This window comes from Megascapheus bottae, chromosome 21 (genome assembly GCF_031878675.1).
Source record: "Megascapheus bottae isolate mThoBot1 chromosome 21, mThoBot2.hap1, whole genome shotgun sequence".
Taxonomy (NCBI): domain Eukaryota; kingdom Metazoa; phylum Chordata; class Mammalia; order Rodentia; family Geomyidae; genus Megascapheus; species Megascapheus bottae.
In genome coordinates this window covers 37,930,323-37,951,891 of record NC_143529.1, presented here as the reverse complement: position 1 = coordinate 37,951,891, position 21,569 = coordinate 37,930,323, and the positions used below count along the sequence as shown (strand labels likewise).

The following is a 21,569-nucleotide window of genomic DNA, read 5'->3' as shown; positions in this document are numbered from 1 at the left end:
TAATTCTTTTTTAAAATAGACACAAAAGAACGACATCAAGTAACACGCCTAGGATTATTTTAATAATAAAATTTATAAATAGCATATCAACAGGTCAACTAAAAAACAATCTTAAATGACTCTATTTAAGACAAATACTTATTTTTAACAAACTTTATCTCTAACTACAAATAAAATCATTCTTTAATTGACATTTTTCTATCCAAACTAAGCAGTTATCTTTTTGTGACAAAATAATGAAAAGCATTTCCATCATACCATCATTGTAGTTATTAGATACTCTGTCACAGAGAGTAACAACATACATATAGGAAATGACCATTTGTAGCTGGAACATCCATCTTCTAAAAAAGCTTAAAATGTCAACTAAAAAGTAAAGAAACCAGAAAGAATAAAATTAAATATCATTTTCTAAGCATCTGCTATGGGGTTTAATCCTGGCATTCTACGTGATTTAACACAACAGCTTCATAGAAATGCTACAAAGATTCTTTAGCTTCACTTTACAGAGAAGCTGAGGTTAGGTAGTTTGTCCAAAGGAATTCATCAAGTCACTGATGGAGCCACAACTGAACCGAAGTCAACTACTTCATGAAATGGAATGAAAGTACACATATCTCTCTCTCTCACACACACACCATCACTATCAAAAGTTAAAAGGTGTACAGAAAGAGGCCAGGTGGAGCTCATACCTATAATCTCAGTATCTAAAAAGGAAGATTTCAAGCTCTTGTCTAGCCTGGATTACATAGTAAAATTCTATTTTTCTCTTTCTTTCTTTTCTTTTCTTTCTTCCTTCACTGAGGTTTGAACAAAATGCTTCATGCTTTCCAGACTCATGATCTACCACTTGAGCCATGTCCTCCAGTCTAGAACCCTGTTTCCACTGTCTTCAAAAACAAAAAGGTTTTTAGATGAGCACCAATGAATAGTTTTAGCTATTTGTCTGTCTCCCTCTCCTTGCTTGGGAATCCATGTGGGGCTGGCTATGGAATGTTGCTACTGGGACTAGTGTCTAGGGCAGAGATTGGTGTACAGTAGACAGATAGGAATGCACAATTACTGAATTTGGGAAACATACCTGTAATTAGAAGAATCATAAATTGAAATTTCAGAAACTTGGTATTTCTGGAAATTAGACCTTAAATCAGCCTGAAAAAAAGTGAAGAGTTTGTGAAAGATAGGGAAAAAAAACTACAAATAACTGCAACATGAATTTTTAATAAGTCCAAAAACAACTCTCAGTTATGGCATACCTCAGACACTGAAGAGCAGAGACCACCAACATGGATTAAAAAACCTTTATCTCTTTGTAGTAGTTCAACAGTCTTCATTTCTGCTTACAGAAAAACATAATACACAATGACAAATATCCATTATTGGTAATTTTATAGGAAGAATGTGATATTATTTTTTCTAATTACAAAAAGCTACCAACAACTATCAGCACTAAACTGAAGAAAATAGCCTGGATTTCTGGGCCCAAATCATATCCCCTTAAAAAAGTCATATAATATTACTAATAAGAGCTTAAAATGCACTGATGACATCATTACTAAGGAACATGACTCTCCCCTCTGATTTGGACTTGCTATAATTCCCTAGAGCCAATGCTGAGATAATAGTCTGAGACAACTCTTCACATCCAGACCTTTGCACACCCTTCTCAGGTTCTTCTCCCAACAACTGCCTGCGAGGCTACCCTTCTGTTTCAAGGATGAGTCTGCAGAGGCCATAAGCTGTATGTGGCCTTGTGGCCTCAGGCAGGCCCCCTGGCTCAATGCATCCTAAACAGAAAACTACTGCTACTCTGGGCAACTTCACGAAGGCCACCTTTGAAATCATCTCCAAGATGTACAGTTATCTGACCCCTGACCTCTGGAAAGAGACCATGTTCACCAAATCTCCTTTTCAGGAATTCACTGACCATCTTGCGAAAACCCACACCAGAGTCTCCAGCTGTGGCTACAACATAGGATTTTTCTACAAGAATAATACAGTGAATCAAGCTTGTTTAAATAAAACAGTAATAAACTATAACACTATTTTCTTCAATGATGCAGTGAGGAGGGAGAAAAGAGCTATAGTGCAGCAAAAAAATGAACAGTGAATAATTAGAACCTTATATCTATCTACCTAATGAGCACCTATGGCCTCCATACTGTGCCTGGCAGTGAACATGCATGGACAGCCAACCACACAGAAATCCCTGCTCTGGTCGAGTACTCAAATATATGAGAGCAGAAAGGTAGTCACTATAAGTGAAACACAGTGTGTGTCAATGTAATGGAGAAAATATACAAAGAAAGAAAAAGTGGTTACAATAAAAATAGATAATATGTCATGTATTTTAGATTGCACATTTACATTAAATATGTACATGAAAGAATAGTCACTAAAATATTGACTGTTATGCAACATTAAGTAAGTCAAATTTTCTTATACTTTTATATTTTTCTTAAAATCTCAGTAAGCATTTATTTCTAGAAGCAGAAAAAATATAAAGGAAAATATATTTTATTATTTTATTTATCATGGAAAATAAAATAAAAACCCACCAGAGTAGATAGAAAAATAAAATATAGCCTAAACACTGATACCAATTACAGATACAAATCACTGTTACTATTAAAAGCAATTAAAGGGTGGGCTGAGGGTAGTACCTATAATCCTAACTACTTAGCTACTTAGTAAGTGGTGATTAAGAGGATCCATGTTTGAGGCCAGCTAGGGCAAAAAGTTATAAAGAACTCATGTCAACCAAAAAATGGTGTGTGCTAGTTCCTGCCTATAATCCCAGCTACACAGGAATCATGGGTAGAAAGGTTACTGTACAAGGCCACCAGTCCAATGCTTTTGCCTAACCCTATAAGAAAAATAGCTGGAAGAAAAAAAAGACTAGGTTCATAGTTCAAATGGTAGAGTACTTACTTAACTTGCATGAAGCCTAAGTTCAAACCCAAGTACCATGAGAAAAAGAAACAAAACAGAAGCCAGCGGTGGCTCACGCCTGTAATCCTAGCTACTCTGGAGGCTGAGATCTGAGGATCAAAGCCAGCCCAGTCACAAAAGGTCCTGAGACTATCTCCAATTAACCTCTAGAAAGTGGGAAGTGGGGCATGGTTCAAGGGTAGGGTGGTAGCCTTGAGCTGAAGTGCTCAGGGACAACACCCAGGAGGCCGAGGAGTTCAAGCCCTACGATCTGCAAAAAAACAAAACAAAACAAAACTCAAGAATAAAAGTCTTTGAACATATAAAACTCTTAAAGTAAGGATAAGCAAATGTTTGAAGGTCTTAACACTAATGGTGATAAATGAATGCAGGCTGCCTGTTGGAAATAGGACAGTGGTCTAGTTTGAAAGATCTCCGACTCTGGAAAGTGCTTGCTGAAGTCCAGGGGAGAAGGATGTCCTCAAGGAGCACTGTGCTGCCCACCTCCTAGGAGGTGAGCATCCACCTGCTAACTCAATCCTCCATTTCAACTTTAAGAGCCATCCATCCATCTTCCTCATCTTTCTTCCGTGTGTGTATACACTGGGGAAGAAAGTAGGGAGGTAGGGATAAGACATTCTTGCTGAGCTTTTTTACTCAAGGTTGGCTTTTGGCAACACTTGAGCTACAGCTCTAGGGATTTAGCTTTTGTTGGTTATTTGGAGATAAGAGTTTCAATGACTTTTTTTTTGCACAGGCTGGCTTCAATGATCTTAAGATCTCAGCCTCCTGAATAGCTAGGATTATAGGTGTGAAACACTGACACCTGGCTTTAAGAAGTGTTCTGAAAGGAAAAACAAACATTTAATATCAGTTTTCTTCTTTGAAAATGGACCTGCAGTAGGTCAATTTTCTTATTTTTTAATAAGAACATAGCACAAACAGGAACAAAATATTTTTAACAGCTCATGATCCCAAATCAGAAGCAGATAGTATATTTTAAAATAAGCTAGTTAGAATTCTTCAGTTAATTCTTAAGAACCAACCTAGTGGAAATTTCAAATTCTCTCTGTCATTTTCTGTCTGATTTTCTTGTATTCCTGAGAAGTTTACTCCTGTGAGGTTTTCTGTAGCATCAAACCAGTCTTCACTTCTTTCATGGTAATTTCTGCACTCTAAAGTATCAAACACATGATTTATGAGAAAAAATGAGCTATATACAATGTAACCAAATTATGTATAATATTTAACATCCTGAAAACATTTTTTTTGCCACTTTTGTGCCCCATGCTTCCCTGGCAGGCACTCTAATGTTTGAGCCATTCTCCAGCCCACTTTCTGGTGGTTACTTTAAAAATGCAGAGTCTGAAGGACTTTTTGCCTGGGATGGCTTGGAACTGAGATCCAGTGTGCTGGGTTGCTAAGATTAGCAATGGCTGAAAACTTAAAACTACTAGAGTTTCACATTAAATGTAAATGTAAGAGAACCAAGAGTATAGTTTTTTCTCTTTTTTTGGCCAGTCTTGGGACTTGCTCTCAGGGCCTGGACACTGTCCTTAGCTTTTTCAAGGATAGTGCTCTACTAATTGAGCCATAGCACCACTTCTGGCTTTTTCTGTGCATGTGGTACTAAGGAATCCAACTCAGGGCTTCGTGCATGCTAGGAAAGCACTCTACCTGAAAAAGTGCAGCTGCAGCCAATAAAGTTAGTGAGACCCCGGCTACGGCTGTAATTGCTGTTGCCCAACAAAAGAAGTTAAAAAGCAGCCCCGCAGGATGTTTGCGGATGAGGCTGATAAGGTTGTAAATCCAGATGAAAGGCACGTCCGCCCTCTTCTAGCTAAGAGAAAAATTCCACTACTGCCCAAAGTAAACTCCTAGCCTTATTTGAAGTTAACTGACCCCTACCCTGTAATTACGCTTCTGCTTCTGTAACCGTGCTTCTGCTACCCATAAATACCCCTCTTCCCCAAGCCTCGGCGCGCAAAGTCTTCTAGGAGGCTTTGTCGTCCCGGGCGCCCGTGTTCCTGAATAAACCTCTTGTTGTTTGCATCTGACTGCGTGGACTCGCTGTTCCTTGGGAAGGGGGCTCCGTCTCCGTCTGGAAGACGTTCCACTGAGTCGGGGGTCTTACATTTGGAGGTCCCACCGAGATTGGAGACTCCCCACCCAGGGACCACCGACCCACCTCCGGGAGGTAAGCTGGCCAGCGAACTGTTATCGTCTTGTGTCTGTTTTGTCTTATGTTAAGAGCGCCAGTGAATCTGTGACTCGGCCGTGTCAATCTGTATTCTGGCGGACCCGTGGAGGAGTTGACGAGCTCGGACTCCTGACCGCAGCCCCGGGAGACGTCCCGGAGGCAGCTGGGGTCAGATTTCTGACCCATCTGGTATCTGTTTTCGGGGCTTCGCCCCGGTCTGAGAACTCTCTAGTCCATCTGATAGGGGAGACTCCGAGCTCCCCCCCCCCCCCCCCGTCCCGGAGGCATCTGGGGTCAGAATTCTGACCCATCTGGTATCTGTTTCCGGGGCTTCGCCCCGGTCTGAGGACTCTCTAGTCCATCTGATAGGGGAGACTCCGGGCTCCCCCCGAACGCCCTTCCCCTTTCGGTTTTGCACCGAAGCCGCGCTGCGAAGTGTCTCTCGTTTAGTGTTCGTTTAATTCTGGTGTTTGTGGTGTTTGTTGTGACGGGACTTGGACTTGGACTGAATATTAACATGGGACAGTCTGTGACTGCTACCATGCATGCCATCAAAATTTGGGGTACTTAAAGGTCTCTGCTTCTGTCTTGTTTTGTGAGGTGTTTTTTGTTGTCTGGTTTTGTTTTCAAAATTGGTACCAGTCTTAAATATGGATCCTTGCAATCTTTGTGTGTGTATTTTTGGGCAGTTGTAACAAGCCCTGGAAAAATAAATCACAGCTAAGTTGCCATGTAAAAAGTTTTGTTTTAAACCTGGTTCTCACCTGCAAGAGTAAAATTGGCAAAACTCTCTCGACACAAACTTCCAGAAATTGAACGGCCGATATTAATTTTGCGCGCTTTAAGATCTTTGAGTATGAATGTGTGTGAATGAGTGAGTGAACATGTTCAAGGTTAAATTATCAGCATGCTGTATAAAACAATGGATAAATTTATACTTGAAATAAAAAAAGGCAATTGGGTAAATCTAAGTCTAAACTTCAAGAAAATTATTAGGTTAAAATGTTTTACAATGTCTCAAAGGGTTATTGCATTGTTTTAAAGAGAAACTGGTAAAAAGTATTTTTCTAAAGTAGAAAAAGTATTTTCTAAATGAAATTTGCATTAATAATTTGATATTGAAATGCATAGAGCTGTTTACATTGTAAACATTGTGTCCTGTTTAGCCCAGAGGTATTAGGGAATTTGGAATCTATTTCCTTAAGTTGAAATTTGGAGATAAATATTAGGAATTAAAATGTAAATTTATTTATTAATGTCAGAGACTTTACCTATCTTTCAAAACTGTCTAGGTAATCGAATGCTAAGAGAAAGGATGGGAAAACTTAGGATAGTCCTGTGTGACCATCTTTGGGGGTGAGAGGTGAACTGGCAAAGGTGCAGCTCTGGGTAAATAAGCTGGAATGAAGGCTGTTCACTTAACCTGGTCAGGTGGACTGAGATCCACATCTTCGCTCTTTTTCTTTGCAGACTGAAAATCTGATGGTAAAATCTGGGTAATATGATTAGTATTTTAAAAGGAATGAATGTTTAAAAGTTTATCTCTGTATGATTTGGGTTCATGTTACTGCATTGCAATTGGATGTATTCTAGAAAAAGAAGGAAACTAAGTCCAGATTTAGACCTTTGGTGCAATGATGATGTTTACAGTTCTTGCATTGAGGAAAAACTTATTTGAGTTTAAACTGTTGCTGGAGTTTTAGGCAGTAACCTAAACTGCAGAAAAAAAAAAATGCCTCTCCAAAAAGGAAACCTGGAAGCAAAGGGAGTGCCTTGACCCCTAGGGGGTCTGGGGGCAAAGGGAGTTCCTTGAGCCCTTAAAGATTTTTCAAATGCAAATAAAGGCTAAAGTGTTAATTGTTTAAGCAAATATCAGTAAAAGTTTTAAAGAATATTGGAAATGGGTTTCTGAACAAAGTTTGAAATTGAAGTTGTCCTAAATGTTTGTTTCAAGAAAAAAAAGAAAACAAGAAAAATCAGGACTACCAAAATGGTTGCTTAATTGCTATTTCGGCTTATTCTTGTAAGTTACTCTAGCAATCTGCAGCAGGCCCATGGAGAAGGACAGCAGATCCTCATTCAGATGTAAATTTGGCCCTCACCAAATTCCAGGTAAGATCATGCTTAGAGACTATTTCTGAGTTGACCACCTTGTTGCTTCTAATTGGAGTAAAGTGGCCTTTGTAGGACTCACTGATCTGAAAGCCGCAGTTTTGAGCCAGCCCGGGCAAAGCAAAGTCCCTGTGAGACTGTGGTGTCTAATCTGTCAGAGTGCTATTGAGAGTTGCTTTGGAGCTCGAAGTGGCAGAGTGCTAGCTCTGAGCTGAAAAGCTGGGGGACAACACTCAAGCACCAGGCCCGGGACTCAAAGTGGCAGAGTGCAAGCCTTGAGCTGCAGAGCTGAGGAGCGGCACTCAGGCCCTGAGTTTGGGACTTAAAAGTGGCAGGGTGCTAGCCTTGAGCTGGAGAGCTGAGAGACAGCACCCAGACCCTGAGTTCAAGTCTAGAAACCAACAAAGTGAAATGCCAATGGGACATTTATTCCTGTGTGGAGAGACACTACTGGGACAATGAAGCATCCAGATGCAGTAGGCCACAGCTTGGATGGCAGAGATGGTGTCAGATCCTAGAGTCACTTGTGCTTGGCCATTCAAAATTAATCAGAGCCGGGAGGTCATAGAATAGTTTGTAAGCATGCCTTACTAATGCCCATGCCTTTCATACCTGGGCACGAACTTGTCAATCATCTGTGATAGAGGATAGTTTAAAGTCCTAACTGAGTGAAGTTTAATTTGACACCTGCCACAAATTCAGGGTGGATGTGAGGCTTGCGTCCCTATTATCTGTTTAGATCTGGCAACTGAAGCATAGTTAGAGTCGCAGGGATTAAGTTCCCCAGACAATCAGGAAAATGCCTTTGCAAATGGGTGCTAAGTAAGCTACACTGTTGCAGCCAAAGAAAAAGTTTGTGCAGTTGTTAAATGCTTTACATGACCTCCAATTTGGAGTAGAATATCACTCCTGATATGTAATCTTGGCAACCTCTTGGTAAAATAGGCTAAGTTTTTAGGGTCCCTGGCTAGGTATAGAGACAACGCCCCTGAGTCAGCCTGAAGAAGTTATAGAAGATGGATCGTCGCCCATCAGTCCTCTTTAGATAAAGGGACCAAAAAGCTGTTTCTTAAAAATTAAGACAGCATAAGTTAGAGGCATGGAGAAAAATAGTAGTAACAAATTAACAAATGTGCAAGAGTGGAGACTGCACTTGTGGGGAATGGCTACAGTTTCGAGTCTTCTGTGCCTGTCTAGAGAATCCTAGCCTTGTTTTATCTGGTTACTAAAAGCTGTCACCCTGGTATTACTTTGGATTCTCAACCATATACTCTCTTAAAAACCAATGGGTGCCAGCCTGCAAAAATGAGTATGCTCGGGTGAAGCAACTAGGAAAGCATTGGGAGAATTCACCAAAGTCAGGCCTTAGGTTAAGCTTCTTTAGAAATTTTGCAGGCGACCCAGCAGGAGGTGTGACATTCCATTGGAGCTGCTGTGCTGCCGGATTCAACCACCACCTCACAGTTGTTTCCTGAGAGGACTGGAACTAAACTCTTGGTGATTGGACATTTTATCTGTGCTAAATTCAAAGTCCTCTAGATTTTTGCAGCCATTATGGTGACTGGATGACTGAAGGGAATTTTCTATCCAGTGCTGAACAGTCTAGACATGAGAGGTGCTAAATGTGAATGAGGGCTATAGTCAGGTAAAGGAGAGAAAAAAGTTTAGTAAATAAAACCTTTGGAAAAGAATTGAGAAAACAGAAGAACAGTCTATGGAAAAGGGGGGATCTGGAAAGCATTGTCTTATGTTTGCTCTACAAAAAGGGAAAAAGACAAATCCTAGAAAGTTCCTGTATATTGTACATGGTATGAGCATGTCTTGAGAATGGAGCTTACAAGTAAAATGGGCATGTAATTGAGTCAACCATAATACAAACCGGGTTAGGATTGCTATACTGATGTGGAACCATCCTTTGTGCCCATCTGAGGAATTGCTGTGCTTGGATGTATATTTCCTAGTTGTGAGGACTTTCTTGGGTGCAGAACTAGGAGGGCATGCTCTATGCCCCTCCAAACCAGAGAATGCTGTCTGCCCGAATCTGATAACAATTGTTGCCCCCCCCCCAGCCATGTGTTATCTCAGCTGGCACTGTTAACCATGATTCAATCCAGTCCTTACAGGCCTTATAACTTGATCTGGGAATGTGTTCAGCGTCTGGTTTCCAGTACCCTGGCACTCAAATGAACCTGCACTGTGATTCCCAACACACCAACCATTGTGAAGGTAGCAGGAATGAGCTACTGGGTTCATCACTCCTAGGTGAAGACTGCTTGTGAGAACCCTGGACTTTCACACTCCCAGAGAAAATATTTGGCCGATCGAGGAGCCAAGATGATTCTGTCTCTGTCCCTACCCCCCCATTTGTTCCGATCAGGTGACTGGGTACTCATCTGGAGACCCCAGGCCAGAAGGCAAAGTGCGGACATCTAGATTATTACTATTGTGCAGCTTGGGGTTGTGAAACCACCGGAGATGCCTATTGGAAACCAAACTCCCCTCAGGAATGGATCAACGTTAAGAAGGGAACTCCTATTACCTTATAGCCCCCAATGGAACTTATTGGGCCTGCAGCACGGGCCTGACCTCGTGTATACAATCCCAAGTTCTTAACAGAACCTCGGAGTTCTGTGTGTTGGTCCAGTTATGGCCCAGGATCACGTATCATGATTCAGGGACTGTTCTGGATTTGTATGAGAACAGAAAGAGGTATTCGAGAGAACCCATTTCCTTAACAATAGCCCTTCTTTTGGGAAGTGGGGGGAATAGCTGCTGGAATTGGTACCGGCACCGCTGCCCTGCTTCATAGTGACAAGTTAATGGACTTGCAAATTGCTATGAATGAAGATCTGAAAGCTATTGAAAAGTCTATCACGGCCTTAGAGAAGTCTCTGACATCCTTATCTGAAGTAGTACTGCAGAATAGAAGGGGTTTAGACCTACTTTTCCTAAAGGATGGTGGTTTGTGTGCTGCTTTGAAAGAGGAATGCTGCTTTTACGCAGACCAGACAGGAATTGTCCGAGAAACTATGAGCAAACTTAGAGAAAGGCTATCAGAAAGAGAGAAAGAATTTCATTCCCAGCAAGGGTGGTTTGAGAGTTGGTTTAACAAGTCCCCTTGGTTTGCAACTCTTTTGTCCACCATAGCAGGGCCCCTTTTCATACTAGTTTTGATCCTCACCTTTGGTCCCTGTGTTCTTAACAGGTTAATTCGATTCGTTGAGGACCGTCTATCCGTAGTTCAGGCACTAGTAATTACCCAGCAATATCAACAGTTGAAAGAGCAAGAAACAACTCTCATTGAATGAAGGATTCCATTCAAGGAACCATAAGAAAATGGGGGGATGAAAAAGTGCAGCTGCAGCCAATAAAGTTAGTGAGACCCCGGCTACGGCTGTAATTGCTGTTGCCCAACAAAAGAAGTTAAAAAGCAGCCCCGCAGGATGTTTGCGGATGAGGCTGATAAGGTTGTAAATCCAGATGAAAGGCACGTCCGCCCTCTTCTAGCTAAGAGAAAAATTCCACTACTGCCCAAAGTAAACTCCTAGCCTTATTTGAAGTTAACCGACCCCTACCCTGTAATTACGCTTCTGCTTCTGTAACCGTGCTTCTGCTACCCATAAATACCCCTCTTCCCCAAGCCTCGGCGCGCAAAGTCTTCTAGAAGGCTTTGTCGTCCCGGGCGCCCGTGTTCCTGAATAAACCTCTTGTTGTTTGCATCTGACTGCGTGGACTCGCTGTTCCTTGGGAAGGGGGCTCCGTCTCCGTCTGGAAGACGTCCCGCTGAGTCGGGGGTCTTACATACCACTAGGCCACGCTCCTGGTCCCAACACTATAGATTTTTTTTTTTCTTTTTGGTCAGTCGGCAGGCTTGGACTCTGGGCCTGGGCGCTGTTCTTGAGCTCTTCATCTCAAGGCTATGATGCCTACTTCTTGAGCCTCAGCACCACTTCCAGTTTCTAGTGGTTAGTTGGAGATAAGAGTCTCATAGACTTTAGTGCCCAGACTGGCTTCGAATCTCAATCCTTAGATTTTAGCTTCCTGAGTAGCTAGGATTACAGGCATGAGCCACTTCACCTGGCAAAGCTATAGATTTTATGAGAAGGGATTTTTTTTGGTAGTCATGCACACAGATGTCTTTTTAGCCTGAGTGATCTGCTTCCTAGTTTTCCTTTAGTGAATATTCATTACAAGCCTGTTAAGCCTTGCTATTCTGAATTGTCCTTACTGGTGACAAGACCTATTTCTATGCAATTGAGCAACAGCAAACATTTGAAGGGATTACATAGTATTGTTCATTAAAAGTAAGTTAATGGTCTTTTTGGAATGAGCATAAGCTATTTAAAAATTTATTCATTTTGTTGGTTAAGGAGCCTGAACTCAGGGTCTGGGCATGGTGTCTGAGCTCTTTTGCTCAAGGCACAGCTCCACTCCCAATGATTATAATCTTTTACAGAAAAAAAACTAAGGAATACTAGAAATATATTACCACTTGTTTTCTGGCAACAACATAAAACATTTTTATACTGACCTTTATCATCAAGTGTCAGTTGACTGAAGTCTACATTTATATCATCATTCTCCAAACCATCTTTCCTAGGTGATATATCTTGTTTAGGGTGACTGTTATCAGGTAATAAAGACATCTGAGATTAAAGATAATAAAAACAAAAAAACAAGTAATAAGGACTAACAAGTATTGCATTCCTACTATATGACAAGGACTTTAACTGGCCATATTATGTAGCCATACCAATAATGAAGATGATGATAACAAAATCATCACCATGCTGGCTTTACATGAGACAAGACTGGGTCTAAGTAAATGAAAATTAGCATTTGGACTTAATCTGTTTGCAGGAGCAATGTGCATGTACTATTATTTGACAAATTCTGACATATACACACTGTTAAGTATTTGATATGATTTCTGAAGTATATAAAAATACTTTCTTTTCTTTTCTTGGGTCCTGGGACTTGAAATCTTGGCCTGGGTCCTGTCACTGAGCTCTTTAGCTCAAGGCTAGCATTCTACCACCTGAGCCACAGTACACTTCCGGTTTTCTGGTGATTAATTGGAGATAACAGTCTCACTGACTTTTGTACACAGGATGGCTTTGAACCTCAAAGTTCAGATTTTAGCCCCCTGAGTAGCTAGGATTACTGGCATGAGCCACCAGTGCCTGGCTTTTATTTTCTTATATTCTTTGACTTGGTGTGCATCTTTTACTATTAAAACACACATATATATATGTACATATGAAATACCAAGTTGTTCTTTGTGTATACATTTATTTAAACAGCACTTTATGAGATGGAGATGTAGCTTATAGTAGAGTAGCATATGTGAGATACTAGAACAACAAAAGAAAAACCAAATAATTTAAAGATGAAACAAAGTAACATCTGGCTAAACTATGAAGATAGCACATCAACAATAGAAATATTGAAACATTACACTGTAGCAGCTTTTACTAGTGACTAGTTAATTGAATGAGACAGATACTTAAAAGTAAAACTTGAACTTATAGTCAAACTAAGGCTATAAATGAAATAGAGGTATCAATGTTCAAGAAGTAATGTACCTGAAGGATTGACTCCCCCCACTCCACCTCCTTTTCCTAGGTGCATACAGATACCAAGTAGGCCATTAAGTGCAGACTGCTTGACTCCAGCAGGGCAATCTAAGTCTGGCTGTAAACATTCCATTGTGGGCCCAACAGAGAAACCCTCACCTCCTTTAACCTAGTGGCCTTTGCATTAACCTCTGCCTCCTTGCTCAGATGCCACAAAACCCAGCTCCTGTCCCAGCATGGACACATAGTCTCCAAGCGAAGACTGTGTCCTTTGTTTCTGCTCTATCTCAATAAACAGTCCTCTCCTGTGGAAGATTGAGTCTTGCTTGTTTCCTTCCTTTCTCTTCCATTTTCCTAATAGTAGCCACGACTTGATGAATATAACTGTAACCCTGTATACATCACCCAGACAATAAAATACAATTAAAATTTTAATAATTATATGTTTGCAAGTTATTTATTATTAATTTTTTTCTGCTTGATTTTGGTACTGGGAGGGACCCAGGACCTTGTACTGTTAAGGGGAGCAGGGACTGGCACCATCCTGAATGCGCTGAGTTCTCCGCCCCATTGTGGAAGGTCAACAATGGTAAAGCAGCCCAGCCACCTTTGCCCTTCTAGGGAGGGGCAACCTTGACCTTATCCCCACCCCCCATGAGGAGGGGTATCTGCTTGGGTGGGGGGGGTGAGGGGCCTGCTTTGTGTGCAGACCTGCCCAATTCAGGAGCCAACTCCAACTAAGGTGATAGGTAAAATCAAACACTAGACTGTAACCCTATTGGCTACCTGTGTGTGGCTGGAGCTGGCTATATGGCCTTTCTCTGTATGTAACAATCCCAGCTACTTCCCCAGTAAATTCACCTTTTTATATGAGACTCTCTGTGTGGTGGACTCTGGTGGGACGTGGAATCCCCACCCGGAGGGATGTGGAATCCCCTCGTCCTGACCCCTTAACAGCACATGCTAGGTAAGCACTTTACCACTGAACATCAATGGCACTACAATTTGAACTTGAAAAACCTGGCTTAGCTTCAGTTAACTCTTTATGGAGAGTGATTTCTTTCTTTCTTTTTTCTAAAAGCTTAACAATGAGCTCGATGCTCACATCTGTAATCCCAGCTACTCAGGAGGAGGAGATCTGAGGATCCCAGTTTAAAGCCAACCTTGGCAGGAAAGTCTGTGAGACTCTTATCTCTAATAAATTACTCAGAAAACATCCCAAGTGGGGCTGTGGCTCAAGTGGTAGAGCACTAAGCACTATCCTTGAGCATAAAGAGGGCCAGGGACACGGGCAGGCCCTGAGTTCAAGCCCCAGGGCTGGTGGTGGGGGGAAGCTTAAGCTCAATAATGGAATAATTTGATCAAGTGTTTTCTCTTAGGAGAAAGAAATCTACTTTCATCAAGCATTTTGCTTTGACTTTGGAATTCATCTGAAGATTACTTTAGAAAAGGAACTCTAGTTCCTACCCTATGCTCTATTGCTTCCTCCTTTAATACTGGAATACCACTTAAGTTTCTTTGTCACTTCACAATTTGCAGTGTGTTCTTATACCATTTAAACCATCTTTCTCAGTTACCATCTGATAAATATTTCCTTGGGTAGACAAGAGAAATTTAAAAAAATCTAAGATTTTGTAATGGGGGGAATTACATCTCTGTCCAAAATGAATGAAATGTTATTTTACCTCATGAGAAGAAGGAATACAATAGTAGTCTGAACTCTTCTGACTCAACATGATGGTGATACTATATCATTGTTTGTCTGGGGCAATACAAGTTTTGAATCTACTGTCATGGTAAAGCAATTATTAATGGCACTACTACCGTGCACTCTCAAAAGTCCTGATGATAAATTATATTGCCACCATACCTCACCAATGTATTGTTGGCAACCGTTTGAATAAGATAGAAATTTAATATATCCTCATGTTCCTTCTACTCCCTTTGAGGGTACTACATAACAAAAGCCATCTGAATGAAATGGAGGATGTAACTAAAATTAATCATTTCCTAAAAAGCCACAATGTAAAAAATTTATACTGATGAATTTAAAAAAACAAAAGCAAACAAATAAACAAAAAACCTCACTTCTGAGTGTGTCTTTTTTAGGCCTGGAGACACATCAGCATCAGGTGTGCTTTGGTTACATACGTCAGAATCTGCACCTGAAAAGCTGAACAGAAAATATTAAGGGATTTATCAGTGTTTTGAATGAACCAAGACTTAATGTTAAATGAATTAAGTAGTTTAAGATGAAATAAGTTTTAGATCAGATGAATTTATAACTTACTTATGTGAGTCTTCTTTCATTAGCTGGAAACAGAAAAAAGGGGGAAAATTGTTTAAAATGCTTTCTGTCTAAATGAAGCAAAACATTTAATTGTTAAAACACATACATACCCTGGAGGCAAAAGTACAGAAGGTAGACAACAATTTGGACTCTACTGACAGTGGTGGCAGCTCTTCCAGTTGTATGCCCTGGTGGATTTTTTCTTTCAAATTCATGTATCTAACTTTTAAATCTCCCCAAACTGAAAGTAGTGCTGATCCAAATTCCTTCTTAGCAGAATTACTTGATAAATTCCTGTTCAAAGTTAAAAACTAAATTATTTGGGTCCAAGTAACCCATTTAAAATGAATATGTTACTTACTTAGTTCTAATTCTATCAAAGTTAAAACAAGAAACCATGGTAGATGTTTCCATGTCACAGTATAAACAACCCTCAGCAGGTAGGCCAGAGAGAATCTGATAGAATAACCATGCAAAAGCCTCTGGATGCCTATGCTTACTTATATATTATAAAGAAATGACACAGCTACTTAGAAGGTTGCTGAACAGCTTTCCAACCACACTCTCTTTCTCTCTTGTTAGTGATAGGATTTGAACTCTGGGCCTACGTGCTATCCCTGAGCTCTTCAGCTCAAGGCTAGACTGGCTCTACCACTTGAGCCACAGAACCACTTTTGATTTTCTGGCAGTTAGGTTAATTGGATATAAGAATGTCATGGACTTTTTGTGCCTGGGCTGGCTTTCAACCATGATCCTCAGATCTCAGCCTCCTGAGATTACAGGTGTGAGTCACTGGCATTGGGCCTCACTGCCACTCTTTGAAAGTCAGAAGTGTTACTTGTTAAAGCCCTAAGACAGCTAACAAGTTCTCCATTTATAATCCATCCCTTATTCTGCCCTGTAACAAGTTACAGAGTTAATATACACCTATATGATCCTGGTCTATTTTCCATTACAAGTTTGTAGATATCGTAACAGTGGCGATGGCACATCTCATAATGAACATTTAAAAGGTGCATCTCGGCTTTTATGGCTCTCTGCATCATTTTCTGACAGCATCTGGATGGCAAATTCTTCTCAATCTCTTTAGAAAGTTGAAATTCCCTTAAAAAAAAAAAGACTAGTAAAGATCCCAAGGGTTTTCCAATGATAATGACATGACTGTAAAATGATTTCAAGTTTACTTCATTTTTCTTGTCAAGTTCAAGTTAATTCTTACTAAGGACACAGGTACATCTAGTGGTTTCAGAAAACAAGGACATTAAGAATCAGCTAAATATATTTTAAGAGTCAAGTAAGTAAATAATTTGAAAATTCTTATGTTCTTTTTACCAAAAAAGAATTCAACCCAAAGGAAATGCTTCCATTTATCCTGAAAATAAATGAATTATCCAGAGTCAGTGAACAAGATGTTCCTTTGTTTGGAATTGTTAAATGAACATGTGGTAAAATATTTTTTTCCCTATAGTACTAGCGGGTTTGGATTCAGCCTTACTTCATTTGAGCTGTACCCCCAAGTCCCTTTTGCTTCTTAAATTTTGAGTAGGATTTTATTTTCTGCCAGGCTGGGTGGACCATGATTCTATTATTTAGATCCTTTTTTAAAAATTTTTATTGAAGAATTTATTAACATTGATTTTTACATCATATTTCAAATGATGTGTTTAACAAACAAGTATTCAAGAAGGGAATCTCTATATACAATCACTAGCACTTAGATTTTAGAACATAGTTAAAATTAGGCTGAGGGTTTGTATGTCATAGATACATATTAACCAATGTAATAAAACATTATGTCTATAGAGACATCAATTTTTTTATTGTAATTAATAAAAGGGTTACATGATATTTGCCAGATAGAAGGTGCATTAATTCACATATTTTGATACCCTTTCACATGTCTTGGTAGAGACATCAATTTTTTTTTTTGCCAGTCCTGGGCTTGAGCTCAGGGCCTGAGCACTGTCCTTGGACTTTCTCAAGGCTAGAGCTCTACCACTTGAGCCTCAGCACCACTTCCAGCTTTTTTCTATGTATGTGGTACCGAGGAATTGAACCCGGGTCTTCATGCATGCTAGGCAAGCACTTTAACCACTAGGCCAAACTCCCGGCCGAGACATCAATTTTTATGTCTATGTAGTTGTGTTTATATTTCCAATATCATGTCCATAGCATTGGGTATGCAAATATTGAGTCATCGCTCTTGTTTAGATCCTTTTTTATGATTCCTGTGTAGCTGACACCTCATCCAGCTTTTTACTGGCTGCGAGGGGGTCTTGCCAACTTTTTCCAAGTTGGTCTTGATCGGACATCATCTTGATCTCAGCCTCTTAAGTACCTAAGATTATTGATGTGAACCAACTGTGCTTGTTAAATTCATCTTTTGGGCAGTATTCAGGGCAAGCCTTCGACCACTTGAACCACATACACTTCCAGCAAGATCCTTTAACAGTTATAAGCATTTCTTTTTTTTTTGTTTTTGCCAGTTGTAGGGCTAGAACTCGGGGCCTGAGCACTATCCTTGGACTTTTCTCAAGGTGAGAGTTCTACCACTTGAGCAACAACACCACTTCCAGCTTGCTAGGCAAGCACTCAACCACTAGGCCAAACTCCCGGCCCCATAGTTATAAGCATTTTTAAGATTGAAATTGTTCTAAAATGTATGACTTAAAAGACATAATTTTCATTTTTCTTAGTAATTAAGGTTCATTAATATAAGCAAATATTTTGTAGTGATGTTTCAAAAAGCCCAAGTTATTACATTTTTTACAGTTCTGGGAGATTTTCCTTGTTCCCATCATTGCTTCTTCCAGCTGTTTTGGACAATCCCATTTTCTAGTTAAGTGTACAGAGTTGGGATACCAGATGAAATTCATTGGAAAAATGAAGGGAAAAATAACTGATTTCAGAGCATAGGGACTAATTTAGCTTTCATGTTTCTTTCCCCTCTCACTTCTTGGGTCTCAACTGTTTTAATTATTAGCAACAGAAGCAAAGGAAATAAAACAATGAATTAAAACTAAGGCTAAAGTACTTCAGGGAATATGGTTATTTACTTCTTCAAATATATGACTTTTCCCATAGGGGCTATTTTGTTCTGAGCCATAGGTGAATCAGAAGAAAATGGAAAATCAAATCAGTATAGTTTTGAATAAATAAAAAAATGACACGAGTCTCTGAATAAAATGAGACCAATATCTCAGTAAGTCTTATATATTACTATTCTGATTTATGTTAGAAGGTAAGTAAATGAAGCATGCAATTTCTTTTTTTTTTTAATGTGGTACCACAGAACTGAACCTGGATCTTCGTGCATGCTAGGCAAACACTCTACCACTAGGCTAAACTCCCAGTCCAGCACGCAATTTCTTTTCTTTTCTTTTTTTTTTTTTAAATTGCCAGTCTTGGGGCTTGAACTTAGGGTGCCTGTGCCCCCTTAAGGCTAGAACTCTACCACTTGAGTCACAGTTCCACTTTCAGCTTTTTTCTGTGTATGTGGTAATGGAGGAATCAAATCCAGGGCTTTGTGCATGCTAGGCAAGCACTCTACCACTAGGCCAAACTCCCAGCCCAGCAGCATGCAATTTCTTACAAATCCCCTTTATCTGTAATTCTACATGGTTAGGCAAGTTACCCTGAGGATAAGTTCTACTTTGAGATTTTCCCACATGCATCTGTAGCCCTCTAAATTTGGCCTACCTTTCAGGATGCTTCTTTAAGTCTGGGACATCAGATGTTTTTAATTCCTGGGAATCCTAGAGACATAATTTCAAATTGTATTATAAACATATAACAAATAATAAGTTTCTGGAGTTCCAACCTGGAAAAAAAACGCAATCAAACTTTAAGAGGATTCTGTGGTATAGCTACGATAGAGCTAATGGCAATTTGTCAACTCTTTCATTTCAACTAGCATTCTCTCAACAACATACTTTCTTACAATAAAAACAAAACCAAATCACCATAACTTCACAAAATACAAGATTTCTACAGATAATGATTATTAATCATGCTGATTGTACCTTAGTTCGGACATTTCCGTTAGGTGAGAGAGACATTCCTGATCCTTTTGCTAGAGGTGTCTGTGTCTCCATACAGTTTCGATTGTATAATCTGTCAGTATTACAAGACACACTTCTTTGACTATCACTCTGCCATTCAGCAGGCCGCTTTTTATTCATCATGGTTATCTCTGTGTTGCTTGATGTAGATACTACAGATGATTCTGCACTTGTTGCCCGGCTGGTTGTGAAACAAGCCCTAAAATCAGTGCTAACATCCACTGCCTGATTCATTGTGATTGTAGAACTTGCTGTACTTGTTACTGATTTATGACATGTTCCTTTCTTATCATGAGAAAGTATTTTATTTGTAGTATGAGGAACACATAGAGAGCTATCCTCTTCAGTTGTAATCCTTGGTAACACAGCAGAAAAACCCAAGGCTGGTTCAGGAGTGCTTTGCAGGCTTTTGTAATAGGAATATCCACAGGCAGAAATGATGGAGTCATCAAAAACAGAGTTCCAGTATGTTTGGCAACTGTGGGGTTGTTGTGTCTCAAAAGATTTGTCCTGGGGTAATGTGCTAGGATCTCCAAAATGATGTAATGATCTGTCATTAACAATTGTATTTGCACAAAAATCTTTACTTTCTGTTACTTGAGATTTCACTTTTCTAGTATAAGTTTTAGTATTTAGTACTTTCTGAGTATTTAAGGAACCACTCTTAATAGATTGAGAGTCTTGGTTCCCAAGAGAACTGCATCTTTGTACAATATCATCAATTACTGTCTCTGGTTCATTATATTGTCCAAGCTCTGGTTTATGGCATTCTTTTAATATAACAGAATTTTGAAATTTAGAGACATGAGGTGAATATTCTTGTGTAAAAACATTAAGTGAATTCAAAGAGGTATTAGAACCACTCTCAAACTCAACATGACAACTTTTTTCTAGATTGCTAACACATCTGACTCCATACTCTGGATTTGTTAATTCAACTACATCCAGATCAGATATACTTAATTCTTTTGCTTGGTCAAGAGATAAATGCTTACTTATATACTCTTGCTGGGCACTGTGATACTCCTGCTGTGAGTCTTCATCTACATCATACTTTTGCATATCTTCATTATTTTCTTTATAGTCAGCATCTGAAACTTTGAGGATTCTTTCTAAGCCAATAGTCTTATTATCTTGATGTTTCAAACTATCAAAAAAATTCTCTTCTTGTTTATGTATTCCAGGATCAAAATCTGAATTTAAAGGAGTAACGTTTTCATTTTTCAGTTTTGACTCTGAATAATGAATAGAGTATGTCTCATTCAAAAAGGCATAGTCAACATCATCTTCAAACTCACTTGACTGAGAGTGAGTACTCTCTATATTAGTTTCTTGATTTGCTGCAAAAGATGGCTGTAATAAATCCATGTCAGTACTACTGATTCCTTTGTCCTTATCTCTTTGCTTTGGTGACAAGGATTCCCATTCATCAGCAGAAAAAGTTGATTTGAATTCGTTGGCGCTACTGGAAGACAATGAATTTTCTTTCTTGGGATTAGAAGACTTATCTGATTAAAAAAGAGAATCAAATGTTAATAGCAACACTACAGACACAAATAGTAGAAAAGATCATAAGGCATCATCTGGTGCAATCTCTTCCTAATATAGAAACGACTATATTATTCACAACCAATACCTCTTATGGTAGTTACAACAAAGTGAACTGTCCCTTCTAACCATCAAAGCTGAGCCTAACTTGTACTTAGTACTTGTAGCTGTGTGATGCTATGTGGAGATGAAGCTTTGGGAGGTAGTCAGGTTTATGTGGGGTCCTGAGAAGAGGAAGTTCATGATAGGATTACTGCCTTTCTAAAAGACATCTGAGAGCTTGCTTATCCTTTTTCTCACGTGAAGACAGCCATCCACAAGCTAGCAAGGGAGGCTTTGCCAGACCTAACTATGTTGTTTAATCCCTCAGTCAATGGCATTTTGTTATAACAATCTGAGAAAACACAGGAGCCAAGATTATTCTTGAATTTTTTAATGGTAAGGTGTTTTCTATTTATAGATTAGCCATTTTATTTATAGGCAGGTCTCATAGGGAGCCTCCTCAGCAATGTGTATAAAAAAGAGGAAAAGGGAGCTCTACAAGTTCTTGATTTTTCTAAACGTCATAGATAAACAACCAAAAATGGAATCAAACTCCTGACAGGAACAGTGCTTATAGAGCAGGTAACTTTGAAAATAAAGGAAAATTGACAGATGTTAAAGTTTCACTTGGAAAAGTGTTTACAAGTCTGGGTGCCTGTAATCCAAATTACTCAGGAGGCTGAGATCTGAGGATCATAGTTCAAAGCCAGTCCGGACACTAAAGTCTGTGAGACTCTTAACTACAATTTAACCACCAGAAAACAAACAAACAAAACAAAACAAAAACCCTGGAAGTGGTGCTGGATATT

General features: G+C 39.5%; 1 protein-coding gene across 1 annotated transcript in view; it reads right to left on the bottom strand.

Moving 5' to 3' along the window:
• Rbm44 (RNA binding motif protein 44) overlaps window positions 1–21,569 on the bottom strand; it is a 28,960-nt gene that overhangs the window by 5,122 nt on the left and 2,269 nt on the right. Inside the window, exons 2-11 of the mRNA XM_090355140.1 lie at window positions 19,132–20,678; window positions 18,809–18,864; window positions 16,037–16,213; window positions 15,220–15,403; window positions 15,110–15,132; window positions 14,908–14,992; window positions 11,775–11,889; window positions 3,978–4,106; window positions 1,257–1,336; window positions 1,082–1,152 (exon numbers count right to left, since the gene is read on the bottom strand). Of these exons, the coding sequence (XP_090211266.1) occupies window positions 1,082–1,152; window positions 1,257–1,336; window positions 3,978–4,106; window positions 11,775–11,889; window positions 14,908–14,992; window positions 15,110–15,132; window positions 15,220–15,403; window positions 16,037–16,213; window positions 18,809–18,864; window positions 19,132–20,678 (2,467 nt within the window). The remainder of the gene's footprint in view (window positions 1–1,081; window positions 1,153–1,256; window positions 1,337–3,977; window positions 4,107–11,774; window positions 11,890–14,907; window positions 14,993–15,109; window positions 15,133–15,219; window positions 15,404–16,036; window positions 16,214–18,808; window positions 18,865–19,131; window positions 20,679–21,569) is intronic.